General features: G+C 41.9%; 1 protein-coding gene across 1 annotated transcript in view; it reads right to left on the reverse strand.

Annotated features, from left to right (window-relative positions):
- SV2C (synaptic vesicle glycoprotein 2C) overlaps positions 1 to 14,697 on the reverse strand; it is a 187,089-nt gene that overhangs the window by 80,481 nt on the left and 91,911 nt on the right. Inside the window, exon 4 of the mRNA XM_024563580.4 lies at positions 3,794 to 3,945. Within this exon, the coding sequence (XP_024419348.3) occupies positions 3,794 to 3,945 (152 nt within the window). The remainder of the gene's footprint in view (positions 1 to 3,793; positions 3,946 to 14,697) is intronic.

Consider the following 14,697-nt stretch of genomic DNA (forward strand, 5'->3'; position numbering starts at 1 on the left):
GGTGACATGCACAAGTCTTAAGCACCCACCTTACTGAGTTCTATAAATGAGTACCTGTACCCGCCAGCAAGTTACAGACCATCATCATCCCCGAGAAGCCTCAGCCCAGGATTTTTAAACTTAAGCCCTATTATTGTGAAAAAATTAAAACTCTTCATGTTGAAATTATCATGGGTATTTTTATATATCCCCCCTGCTGATTCTAATACACATGCAGGATTGACTACAATAATTTGCTGTTTTTGTCACCTTTCTGCCACAGACAGCGTTCAGTAAAGCGTAAGGGGCATAAGGGCTCCATGTTCTGTTACTGATTTCTTAACCAGGCCACTACTCCTCAGGGCCCCTTCAATATAGAAATTAATGGCAGCCTCAGACACATTTCATTTTGTTGTGTTGTGGTAGTTTTTGCAACTTTTCATGCATAGTTTATGATCTACAAGCCCCTCTCTTTCCAGTGATATATGAAGGGGGACCCAAAAAATGGTATTTATAAAAAATTATGTATTTATTCCTACATGTTTAAACTTCAGTACTTTCAAAGTACTCTCCACTTGATGCAATACACCTATTGAGACATTTTTTCCATGGCTCAAAACAGTTTTTGAACTCGTCGATTTTGATGCATTTTAGTGCTTCTGTCAGTTCTTGTTTCACCTCTTCCATATCAGGAAAATGTTTCCCTTTGAGGACTTTTTTCATCCGGGGAAACAAAGAAAAGTTGTTTGGAGGGTGAGATCAGCTGAATAGGGGGAGTAGGGCACAGGGATTATGCTGTTTTTGGTCAAAAACTGCCAAACACTCAGTGAGATGTGGGCAGGTATACTTGTAAATCACCCATCATGAAATGGGCAAACACCTTGAAAGTCTTCAAAAAAATCCACTGAAGCTGAACGCAGCCTCTCACAACAACGCCAGCTGGTACACTGATGCAGATGGGTTCCTAGAACACTCACCTAGCAGGGAAGCCTGCAAGGGGTCCACCCTCCAGAAGATAATTCCGGGGTTTTTTTGGGTCCCCACTCATATGGCTTAGGCAGATTTTTTTGCTCTATACAAGACTATCTTATATGTGCTTGAGAAAAATAAAAGTGGAGATCATGCTAAATTTTTATGGGTCAGTCATTGACTGAGAGTTGGCAAGGCCAGAGACAAACTCTAGATACCCCACAGTTCAGGGGCAGGGATGTGTAAAATGCAGGAGCCTGAGGAACAAGCCCTAATGAGGGGAAACAGAAACAGAAACAAAAACGAGAGCAACCTTGCCCACGCCTGGTGGAAACACGTAGACTGCAGAAACCAATCTGAGTTATGAGTGTAGGGAGGCCAGTAGCAGAAACTCTGAGATATGACAGGAAGGGAGGACAAGGGAGGCAACAGCCATAAACCCAGGAGCCAAGTTGCTCCAGGGAATTAGTGTGGCCAGAGTCACAGAGCTGTGCTGTCATCAGGCAGAGACACAGAATGAGGCTGGCCTCAGGAAGAGTGCTGCTCCCAGGTTGTACCCTGCGCGATTATCTGGCAGAGACAGCCTTCCGGGCGGCGCCTGTGTCCACCTGAGTGACACGCCTTATTTTAATTTGCACAGAGGCTACATGCGGACTAGCAATGGCTCTGGCAGCAATGCTGGGTGCAGCTGGACTCTGCCCAGGCCCTGCATCTCCTTTCTGGCTCCCTGTACGTAACTCCTAAGAAGCAATTCCTTACGTGACAGTGAAGTGGCTTTTCCATTCACAATGGACAGCTACGAGGGGTGGGAGTTAGATGCAGCCCTTCAGAAGAAGGTTCTGCAGGTGGCTGAGGCCCTCAGGTCCCAGAAGAAGGTGGAGAAACTCCTAGAATTCCTCAAGTGGTGGCAGGAGACAAGCCTCGTGATGAATGGGGATAACTGCCTGGATGAGGGCATCTCCAGCCCAGAAGTGAACAGTCTAACAGAGGTTAGTCCATCACTTGAACTTGCCACCCCACACTCAAATATTTGGCAGAGAAAAGTTCCATTCAGGCCAAGTAACAAATTCCTTATGTATTGTTTTTTTTTTTGTTGATAAATGCAATTTTGGTTTGCATGTAACATTCTAGACATATTTAAAAGAAAGATGCAACAACATAAATTTTGTAACTCAGTATGGTAAAACAAATGACATTGTATCTGAATAACTAAACTGTCTCATCTTTCATTTTAGCGAGGAGTTGAATTCATTTAAGGTTGTTCCCTAACAGGACTACGCTTTATAATAAAAATTCCTCTGTTAAAAAAAAAGGCACAAAAATAGAAAATGAGCAGAGTGGATTTTTGAAATCTAAGTTCAGATTGATTAGATTTTAGACAGAACAATGAGTGAGTTTTTGAGTCACATGTGGTTTCAGTTTATATGGTACAGAAAGAACCTATGCACCCCAGTGTTCATAGCAGCACAATTTACAATAGCCAAGTGCTGGAAACAGACTAAGTGTTCATCAGTAAATGAGTGGATCAAAAAACCATGGTACATTTACACAATGGAATACTACACAGCAGAAAGAAAGAAGGAGCTCCTACCCTTCACAACAGCATGGATGGAACTAGAGAGGATTATGCTAAGTGAAATAAGCCAGGCAGTGAAAGACAAATACCACATGATCTCACCTACAAGTGGAACCTAATCAACAAAACAAACAAGCAAGCAAAATATAATCAGAGACATTGGAATAAAGAACAAACTGGCAGTAACCAGAGGGGAGAGGCAGGGGGACAACAGGGAAGGAAGAGGAAGTATCATCAAGGAACATGTATAAAGGACCCATGGACAAAGCCAAAGGGGAGAAGGATTGAGGGTGGGAGGTGGGAGTGGGTGGAGCTGGGGAAAGTGGTGGTGGGAAAATGGAGACAACTGTCCTTGAACAACAATAAAAAAAAAGATTGGATGCCATAAAGCACCAAAGGGGTGAAGAAAATAGGGCCTATCATCCATCACTACTTTTGTAAATAAAGTTTTATTAGAACACACACACAATTTATACAGCGTACATATTTGGCAAATTTCAGCTTGTCTGCCTATGCACACACACAAATATAACCAGAACCAGAACACCTCCCCTCCCCTTTCCTCATATATTAAATTCGACTCCTGGATTCAGTTAACTTCTCCCTAAATTTCACTGTTAGTGGGTGAAGCAATGGAGAGCCCGTGGCTTCCAGGTGGGAGAGTACTGCTTGGAATATGAAACCTCCAAGTATTCTGAGGTGGCAGGGGCAGTTAGCATGGTACTTAGGAGGAATTGAGGAGGGCATCTGAGGAGTGAGGACAGTAGAGTCACCTCTCAAGTTCTGCAAATTGATGGCCCATGACAAGAGAAGGTTCTTCCTTCTGTCACCCCACTTCTGAGCTGTCAGAGAGGTGGGCTGGTACAGGCTGAGTTTAGGACTGGGCCAAGGGGGAGCAATAAAGGCTCTTGTACATCTGATGTGTATGTATGACAGTCTCCCAAATAACAGTAAGTCATGTGGCCTCAATGCTAATTACAATCTGTATCCTCTCACATCCACTTGGGCAGGGACCCCAGAGTTGATAGCACATAAGAAACAAATGAAAGTGATGTCTCTAAAAACAGCAAAATGTGACAGTATTCCTAAAGAACCTGAACAGCCATCCACGGGCACCAACTTACCTTATCCAGATCTGTGCGTGAGGGGAAATCCTAGACATAACAAAAGGGCAAAACCATGATGACAGTGTTGCTCTCAAACCAGCATGTACGAGAGAGAAAAGGGGTGGGAATGAAGGCCGATTTAAAAGGTGGGGACCGCTCCTACCGTAATGCGGGATGATGGCCCAGGCCATGGCAGAGGCGTAGATGCCGCCGATCATCCAGAACATGCAGAGCCAGCTCAGGTGCTCACCCCGCTTCTCTCGGGCCAGCACCTCAGCAAAGTAGGAGAACACGATGGGAATGGCACCTCCAATCCTGCCGAGAGGTACAGAGAAGACGTGAAATCAGGGCCTGCACAGGCACGCGAGACACAAAGGGCAGAATCAAAGCCAGCTCTAAACACATGCTCTATCTCTATCCCAGCATACTGAAGAGCGTATATTTTCTATTATTTTATGACTTTAATATTATGCTCTCCATGTGTAATACAGGTTTATCATCCCTCTAACACCTTGAACCTGCAATGAAGCTAGGTTACTAAAGGGTGGCAGTGGTGTCCTACTCATGGCTCACAGACCTTAGCTTAGGACTCCAGTGGGTTTCCAGATCGGTGGTGAATGGTCTATGTATTTGTCAAAGATTACAATATTTGGTGTGATATGTCCCACCCACAATGTGGTGACTTTGGAAATAGCTTCAAACACTTGTGGGAGGCCATCTCCAGTTATGCTCACTCACTGCTACACTACAGAAGCTGCTCCGAATCTGGCCAATGTGTTGGCAAACAGGTTGTTTACTAGGACAACTCTGGTCCCAATCCAGTAGACTCATTGCGGAGTGAGCTCATGTGCAAGGGGCCCTCATAGAACCATGTGAGGAGCTACTGGTTTAGACATCAACAGAATGAAGTTCAGTGCTTCTTTCCGGGGTAATTAGAGGAATGCTGACTGAGTTCTGGAGGGAAGATATGATCCATCACTTCTACTCAGGTTAAGGGTTCTCTAATGTGGGTCTATTGAACAAAAATTTTGTGCATTCCAAGAGGAATGAGCCATAGATCTCATCAAAAGTTCAAATAGGTCTTGACTCCCAAATTTTAATAACCATTGCCTCACAAACTAAAGTAGTATGAGGAAACATTACTTTCTCTCATTCCAAACAATATATGAAATCTTAAAATTTTTTTTGAAGATGTGACCAATGTAAGCAAGTTGGAAAGACAACACCCTAGTGATATAGTTTTAAAAATATGTGCTGATTCCTTTATTTTCAGATTTTTGTAAGGTGAATTGATATTGACATTTCATGTAAATTTGATGTTAAGGAGTAAAACATGTGTTTCTCCATTTAGCAATAATCAAATGGATTTCTTTAGAGCCCTTGCTATGATAAAGAAGTGTGGGCAGTGACCTTAGCAAATGTAATTTGGAGAAAGGCCATATCTGTGGGAAACTATGTGTACCAAATGAACTGCAGGATTCGCAATGCCACCCTGCCTCAGCTGGTAGGTCACACTACCATCACTTTTCATGGCTGTGCCCTGCTTAAACTCCTGCACAGCTGGATGGGGCAGACCACGTAGGCCAATAGTTTTCAATTAATTTGAAAAATATTAATTGAAATTAATTTAGTAGCTATAAGCAGCATTTTAAAAATTAAATAGAGATAAAGATATTTGAGTACCACTCAAGTAATAAGAATATGTATCATTTCATAAAACTTTTGGCTCTGTTATAAACATACTTATGTTACAGGTAATTTTGTATATGTGTGTACATATATATGAAAATATATAATGAATGCCAATGTGTTTCTAAACGAGAGCTGCTGTTCCAAGAGTTCAAAAATCACTAACCTAGACTTCCATTCAAGATGGAGGCATGGGTAGATACACCTTGCCTTCTTGCAAAACCATAAGAAGGATCACAACTAACCTCGAAACAAAAAATACCCAGAACTGCCAGAAAATCAAACTGTATGGAGGTCTGACAACCAAGGACTTTAAAAAGCCACATTTATCCAGACAGGTAGGAGGGGTGCAGACAGAGAGTCAAGGTGGAGAGGACGTGGTGTAGCAGCAGTGAGGCAGAGGTGGTGAGGCAGCAGTGGCAGCTGCAGGCAGAATGGTTGGTCCTGCATTCACAAGTGGTGGATAAAAATCAGGAGGGATACCTGGGGAGTGAGCAATCCCAGCCCCAGGCTAGACCTCGCAACCCAGGGATCCAGCACCAGGGAAATAAAGCCTCATAACTTCTGGCTGTAAAAACCAGTGGGGTTTGGGGTGACAGAAGAAACTGTGGGTCTCTCAGGAGAGTCCAAACAAAGGGCCCTCAGGGTCCTAGAACATAGGCAAACGCACATACTCTGGAACCACCACCAGGGCAACAGCCAGAGGGGCACCAGTTGCATAACTGTCTGGAAGCGGGGCTAATGTAAAACAAGCCTCCAGCAGTTAGGCAAGGGCATTGTTTCCTCTCTGACCCCTCCCCCACATATAAAGCCCCAAAGTGCTGAAGTGAGTCACCCTACCCTGGTGATTACCTAAGGCTCCACCCCATAGAACGTTAACAGGTGCACCAAAACAGGGAGTCAAAGCAGCTCTACCGAATACGCAGAAACAAACACAGGGAGGCTGCCAAATTGAGGAGACAAAGAAATATGGCCCAAATGAAAGAACAGAACAAAGTCCCAGTAAAAGAACTAAGTGAAATGTAGATAGCCAACCTATCAGGTGCAGAGTTTAAAACACTGGTAAGAAGGATGCTCAGAGATCTCACTGAGTATAGCAAAGGCGTAAGAAATGAAGGCTACATTAAGTGACACAAAGAAAAGTCCACAGGAACCAACAGTGAAGGGAAGGAAGCCAGGGTTCATATCAATGAATTGAAACATAAGGAAGAAATAAACAGTCAACCAGAACAGAATGAAGAAACAAGAATTCAAAACAATGCGGAGAGAATAAGAAGACTGGGACATCTGCAAAAAGGCCAACGTCCAAATCACAGGGATGCCAGAAGGAGAAGAGAAGAGCAAGAAATTGAAAACTTATTTGAAAAAATAATGAAAGAAAACTTCCCTAATTTGATGAAGGAAATAGACATGTAAGTCCAGGAAGCACAGACAGTCCCAAACAAGTTTAACCCAAAAGACACCAAGACACATCATAATTAAAATGCCAAAGGTTAAAGATAAAGAGAGGATCTTAAAAGCAGCAAGAGAAAAGGAGTTACCTACAAAGGAGTTCCCGTAAGACTGTCAGCTGATTTCTCAAAAGAAATTTTGCAGGCAAGAAGTATCCAAAGTGATGAAAAGCAAGGACCTACAAACAAGATTATTCTATCCAACAAAGCTATCATTTAGAATTAAAGGGCAGATAAAGTGTTTCCCAGAAAAGGTAAAGCTAAAGGAGTTCTCATCACCAAGCCCTTATTATATGAAATATTAAACCTAATTATTTAAGAAAAGAAGATCAAAACTATAAATAGGAAAGTGACAACAAGCTCACAACTGTGAACTACTGAATCTAAAAATCAAAAACAAACTAAGCAAACAACTAGAATAGGAACAGAATCATAGAAATGGGGATCATTTGGAGGGTAATCAGCAGGGAGTGGGAAGGGGGAGAACGGAGGAAAAGGTACAGGGAATAAGAAGCATAATTGATAGGTACAAAATAGACAGGGGGATGTTAAGAACAGTATAGGTAATGGAAAAGCCAAAGAACTTATATGCACAACTCATAGACATGAACTAAAGGGGAGGATTGCTGGAGGGAAGGGGGTTACTGGGCAGAGGGGGGGGAAAGGGGGAAAATTTGGACAACTGTAATAGCATAATCAATAAAATATACTTAAAAATAAAAAAATAAAATTACTAATTTAAAGCATTTATATCTGTCCCCTTGGGTGATGAATGTGGCAGCTGTACCTAAAATTTCTAGATGTATGACTCCACATGGCTTCAGATGCAGCACAATTTAATGCTATCACACCAGGGGCAGCTAGCCAGCTCACAGTTCATCAGCCAGATGCCCCCACAAGAAATGAAGGCATGTGGCACTGTCAGCGCTGGCTCTATACCACACAACCTCAGAACGCACAGTCCTCTCTCTGGCTTCTTGAAGACCTCGAACTATGGAGAGCCAGTTAAATTTAAAAATTCAACAAAATTTTGAACATATTTAAAATGGTTTTATGACAACATGCAGTTTAATGGGAAGTAAAACCTCTGTGTTATAAATCATTGAATGCTTCTTTTTGTTTTTTCACTTGTGAAGCATCCATTTCTCTGCATCATGAAGTCCCAGGTCCCTATTCTGTGGCCTCACTTCTCAGTGCAAAAAAGAATCCCAGTTTTTGTGGACTTTTCACACTCTAATTAATATTTCACCAGGATTCTGGACATTTCATACGTGAGAACAAGGTCTCACACTTCGTGAAGGCACAGTTGCATGTAAGGTAGGCCCCGCCGCTCTGCACCGAGATAAATGTACTCCGGGGCAACTGAAATGGCAAGTGGAAGACTGTGGGCTCGCCTGTTGGTTTTAAACAAGTCATTGTTGCATAACAGAGAACACAGCTTTTAAGGGCATACAAGCAATCCAGCTGGTTTTGATTCAATGCCTCTTTTTTAAGGTGATTATTTTTGCATGGATGTCTCTCAATGTTTGTAAGACAGATAGCAAGAAACTCTAACATCGGTGGATAAACGACTCTGAAGGATGGGGGCGGGGAGTCTATTTAAATCCTTTGCAAAGTTCTTCAGATTCAGAGACCTACAAAACAATCCAAGCATTCGCATTTCTCACTGTGGGCTGACCATCTATTTTGGGGAAAACGTTTCTCCCCATCTTACTATGATGTCCTTTAAACGAGGAAAAAGCACTATAGTGTGCTGCAGTGTCAACTATTGCCAGTATTGCATACCCATCAGAATGCTCATACATCGCTGACATCATGTATGTCTACACAGATGAAACAATCAGATCAGGGTGGCTAATATGGGATTTTTCTCAGGATTGGATGTTAAGTCTATTTTATTAGCTGCCAAAGGAGTCAAATCTTAATTATCTTTGGTAATAGCAGGCACAGAGGGAATAATAATTAAAATCCACACTCTATATAGTTGGATTCAAAATAAATAAATTGACATGAATGAAATAGAACATTGATATTTGAAATTTCAGAGTTGGAATTATTTCCTAAAACTATTTATTTTTATGTTTGTATAAGTTTGATTATAGGAATATAAAGAAACTAACAAGAATGTATTGAAGCACACTCCTAGGATAAGGTGGGAGCCTTCTCCCACCCCATTCCACGCGTGTGTGCACACACACACACCCAGCACCTCCAAAGGCCTGTATTTGACTCAACACTCGGCATCTGGTGAATATCATGAAACCTTTATGTTCCTCAGTGATTTAAGACAAAGTCATGAGTAGGATACTGTGTAAGGCAAAGGGTGCACCAGCTTTACAGCCAGAATCTCCCCTCTGTTGGGAGAATGAGACATATATGTTAAATCAGTATCGCAGCAGGATGGAGCGAAACGTTGAATGTTACTGGGTGCGCAAACCTCGGTAAGAACCTGGGAAGCCTGCCGGTCCTGAGCCTGCAAACTTCGCAGCCACACCTCAAGTTACTCCAGTTCAGTAGGCAACTCACTGGTGGGTTATGTTTGCCCTGCAGCCCCTCACACTGAATTATGCTGCCGATTGAGATGGGAAGGGCTTCGGGTTTCTGCAGTGAAAGAGGGGAGTTGTAGGTAAACAGAGTAATTGCATATAAAATGGCTTGACGTGTGACAATTTGGGGGAGAAATTATGGAATGTCTGATGGCTTCTTGTCCTCAGGAGGAATCTACTGAATAATTCTGCTCTGCTTCCATTCTCCAGTGAGCATGTCACAGAGAATAATTTCATTCTAACTTATTCCACCGTGTGATTGTCATAGTCCTTTAAGTAGATCTCCCACTTCATGTTTCCCTTGGAAGTGGGGCGCTATGGGAGAACATGATTAAGGAGGAAGTTGACTAACTGCTGTAAAGTCACGTGTTCATACAGACTATGCACAGAGGGCAAAGTCCACTAAGAGCTAACTCTAGCAGCTTTTACTAAGACAAGTGTTACGGGTCTATAAGAAGAATAGTGAGTGGTATAGCTTATGCAAGGGATCACAGTTACAAATAGTTTTTAAGAATATATTTTAATCCTTACTCAGAATCAACAGAAAAGAAAGGAAGCAATTAAGAGCCAATTAATTATGTTTTCAATTGGACACAGAAATAAACAGCTAAAAGCAGCAGCCCCAAAGATGGCCTTTTCAGCAACTTCTCTGCATGAAAGTAAAGAGCGTACCACAGAGGAGGCTGTTCAGAGGCTTAGCTGGAAGAACACAGATCTAACAGTCTCTGAAAGAGCTGGGTTTGCACAGAAAATGAGATGGCTATATCGATTAGAAGGCACATGTTTATTGCAAGTAATCAAGACAGAAATAGGAGAACACTTCCTAGTAACTGAACCACTCATGGAATCAAGAATGGGAATCTCCCACACCCAGCTGCAGTGTGAAACTGATCGGTGGTTTGACAGCTTTAGTCCTCCAGTCTCTGAAGCCACAGTTTAAACAATAATATTCTTCAATATGGGCAGTTTTGCTATTTTTCAATAATATATAAACTATCAATAGAATAGTTGGTAGCAAACAACTACTTTAAAAATATTGAAACATAAACAAATAATATGGATAAAAATTGTGTTTCTAAGAAAACTTAGCTTCAATCCAACCCCTAGCCCTTGTTTGCCATCAGATTGGTGCCCTGAGCCCCCAAACTTAAAGAAGTCTATGTGTCCACAGCAACAGACCTGGTGCCACTGGGGGAAAAGGTACAGTGATAGATTGGGAGTCTAATGCCTCCTGGAAAAAAATTAATCCAGCTATTGTAAGAGCTGGAAGAATACATTTATTCCCATAGCACCTAAATGGTGTCACAAATAAAGGTGATCATTATGATGAATTGTAAGAAATGATGATAAAAATATGCAGATTTTTCCAGGCTGTACATACCTACTCATTCATTCCATTACTCACCCTTCGACCCACCCGCCACTTACCCATCCATCTATCATCTCCCCAGCACCCCCTTAACCCAGCCAAACTCTGGGCCAGGCACATCACCTGTTGCTGGAGGTACAGGTATGAAGACCACAATTTCCTGCCCTCAAGGAGCTCACAGAGTTGAATCTAAAGAGTGCATATAGCAATTTTTTCACAATTACACACTGTGAGTCCGCCTAGCAGATCTTTTGCTCTGTTACTTCTCTCCTGAGATCAACAGCACCTTTGCTAAAGGGTATACGAGGAAATAAAGTGTGTCCAAAAGGTCAACCTTATGTTGGAAGTTCTCATAAGAAGCATTGTCTAAAACAGTGCTTTCCAATAGAAATACCATGCAAACCATATATATTTTTTAATTTTCTAGAAAATATATTAAAACAGCAAACAATAATCAGGTAAAGTTAATTTTAACATATATACATTTAACCCAAAATCCAAATATTATCAGTTTGCTGTGTGATCAATATAAAAATTATTAATTAAAGAAATACTTTGTAATCTTCTGTATGTGCTAAGTGTTTGAAACGTAGTGCTATGTAATTTTGCACTTACGGCACATCTTACTTCGGCCACATTTCAAGTGCTCGGCAGTTACATGTGGCCCATTGGACAACACAGGCCTAAGAAAGCACTGACCCCCTGTTCACAATTTGGGTTTACAATTATTTTTGGATTAAAGCTAACTTGGCCTGTTGCCTCATCTTCCATATTGGGAGAGATCTTTCCATTTTGATTCTCTAAATCAGAAATATCCTGAACTGGTCTTTCAACATGTATATTTAGTGCCTTAGTGCCTATCATGTATTGAGCCTTGTGTTATATGAAATCAGACATTTCTTTCTTTAAAAAAAAAGTATTTATTTATTTATTTATTTTTAGACAGAGGGGGAGGGAGGAAGAGAAGGAGAGAAACATCAGTGTGTGGTTGCCTCTCACGTGCCCCCACTGGGGACCTTGCCCACAACCCAGGCATGTGACCTGACTGGAATCGAACCAGAGACCCTTTGGTTCACAGGCTGTCACTCAGTCCACTGAGCCACACCAGCCAGGGCTGAAACCAAACACATCTTATTGAATCTGAGACAGCACTGCTGGCTGGTTATGAGCTTGGGCTCTGGAGCCAGACTGCCTAGGTATGATTATACCACTTACTGTGTGACCCTGGACAGCAACTAACCTCTTTGTGCCTCAATTTTCTCATCTCTAAAATGGGTAGAATAAATAGTGTCTTCCTCATAGGGGCACCATAAGATTTAAATGAGGTGATATTTATAAAGTGCTTAACATTGCGTCTCTCACAGGGTAAGGTCTTTGATAAAACACACTTTAAAAATTTTGAAAATTTTTAAATGGCCTACATTTTCCCAATATGATAAGAAAATGGACATATCAAGAGGAACACCACTTTGAAAGGAAATCTTATAATTTAGAAACAGACAAAAAAGCAGAAGACCTGGGAGGGCAGGTGTCTACTGAACATTTGGAAGTCAATGTATCTGTGTCTCAATCTTCTAACTTAAAAAGGCATGACATTCTTGCATTCCTAATTATTTAAAACTATTGTGGAAATAAAGGAGATGCTGCGTATTGAATACCTTGAAGAATTCCAGTTGATGGTGACCATTTCTACAAAACAAAGGCATTCTCATTAATATAACTTAATATAGCTAGTTAATGGATGGGTATTGCGAAGAGCTATGAAGCACGCTTTTGTGAGGCTCCGTACGCAGAGGGAGAAGTGACTGTCCATGTACTTATGATAGACACTTTGAAATTTCATCTTAATTTCTGTTGCTGTTTTATTTTCTCCTGACCTTCATGCTCAGCAGTGCCGGGCCCTCAGTGGGCAGCTCCCACCCCTGACATTACCCGGCTTCCGAAGCATTCCCACTCCCATAATTAACAGTGACTAGAAGCAAATAATTTAATCCTGGGCAAATGAAAATGAATCAGGGGTGTCAATTCCACTTCCCATCTTTTCGGTTTTCTGTAACAAAAGAGGAGAGGGAAGTGTCTATTCCCTGGAGTGAGATTCACTCAGAAAGAGAGAGACAGCCGAATAATTGGAGATGCCCTTTGCCTCATTCCTGCAAAACACTGTTGTCCCTGGCAGGAAAATTATTCTTGGCACTGAATAAATATTTCAAGTCACACAGAATATGGCAGCTGGACATATTTATGTTACTAAGAAAATATACTCATGACTTGGTGTGGTGAATTAAGCGAAAAGCACATTTCGAGGCAATGAAATCATAATCCCAGAGAGTCCTCAGGCTAAAACAAGTGCTCCGCCCTGTCTCCTTTATATTTAGAAACAGGAACATAACTCAGTGCTGCTAATGAAGCTTCAACAATGAAATAAGGCAGAGCAACCTATGGCATTTTCAATAAAATCAACATGAAGGCATTTTAACCTTGGATTTAGAATGCACAGTTTACTTGTTCACACAGTTGCTAGTTCAAAAGACTTAACTGCAGCTTAAGTCCTGGCTGCGTCACTCCTGGTTCCATTAGTGGATGGCTTGGACTGTGACCTACAAATTCTCATTCTCCCCTGAGATTACCAGTGTGTAGAACAGGTGGGCACATGCGGCGCCAAGCGAAGATTCTGTCAGTTGAGATAGAATGGGACCTGGGAAATAACCACAGGATGGATTCAGGTGCCCACTGAACCCACTGTGAGATGAACCTGAGATAAAACTCCGCAGATCATCTGATCTCCATAAGTCCCCACCCTGAGGGTGGACCACAGTGACATTTTAGGTCTCCTGGAATCAGTGTCAGTTCAGAGTTAGTGCCTAGTAAATAAGTCCTGAAAAGTCTGATTATTTCCTTTTCCCTCATGCACATTTACTCTGGTAAAAGGCTGAAGGTCCCTTGAGGAAGGCTGGGAGAAAGATTAACGGTATAAATTTTCAGTAGTGTACGAGGATCCTTCCCTGGGAGACCCAGTCTCCCCCTCCTCTGTAGCTGGCTCAAGTCTGGGCACTGATTGAAGTGCCGGGACTCTGTGTGTGTGTTTATGATTCAAGTTAAACTTTTGTTCACTTGACCTAGAACTCTTCTGTGTATACAGATCAAGTAAGATCTATCTGTTTCACTTCTGGAAGCATCATCCACACACGTGTGTGCGGTCAGACTACTCCCGCGGCTGCTTTGACTCCGCCCTTCACAGTAGCCACGCCCACCTTGGGCGATTATGCAGTGAAGACAGGATACTCGTCTTATCAATCCCTACCCTTCTGGAATTCACATGCTGGTAGAGGAGGGAAATAATCTCATAAAAAGTAAATGTAATATTTTTATTATCAATAAGCGCTACCAAGAAGACTAAACAGAACTCGCAGCGTCTTTCTGTGATGAAGGACACTGGGAGGTTGGTCTCAGGGTAGCCTCTCTGAGGTCGTGTGTGCTGAGGATCTGGGAGAAAAGCCTTTAAAGCAGAAAGGATGGCAAGAGGGAAGCTCCTGGGCAACGTGTAGAGCGTGGCAGGATGTGAGCACCAAAGGCCCACAACAGAAAAATTCCCAGCGTTCTAAAACCTCGCTTCCTTGGTCACCTGGTTTTCCTCAATTTACAAACCAGACCACATGTGAATAAGGGAGCTGCTTAACTAAGTAGATACAACAAGATCTCTTATTTAAGGACTCCAGGATAAAAGCCTTAACTGTTCGGCTTAAGTTTTAGTAAAGTAAGTTTAAATAAGGGAACACATCAACGCTTCAGCTGCTTATGCACTGAGTTCATATGTATTGGAAATGAAAAGGGTTTAAATATTATATGTTTTTAAAAATAAGAACAGTGTTTATGTGGAAACTGGTCTTTCATGCAGTTTTATCATTGTTTTCTCTTTCTTCCCATGCCCCTTGTTACCTCTGTTCAGGCACGGACTAGTTCTTAGCAGGTGGAGAATGAGAGATCTGTTCGTGAGTCTTCCTTCTATGAACAG

This window comes from Desmodus rotundus, chromosome 1 (genome assembly GCF_022682495.2).
Source record: "Desmodus rotundus isolate HL8 chromosome 1, HLdesRot8A.1, whole genome shotgun sequence".
Classification (NCBI taxonomy): Eukaryota; Metazoa; Chordata; class Mammalia; order Chiroptera; family Phyllostomidae; genus Desmodus; species Desmodus rotundus.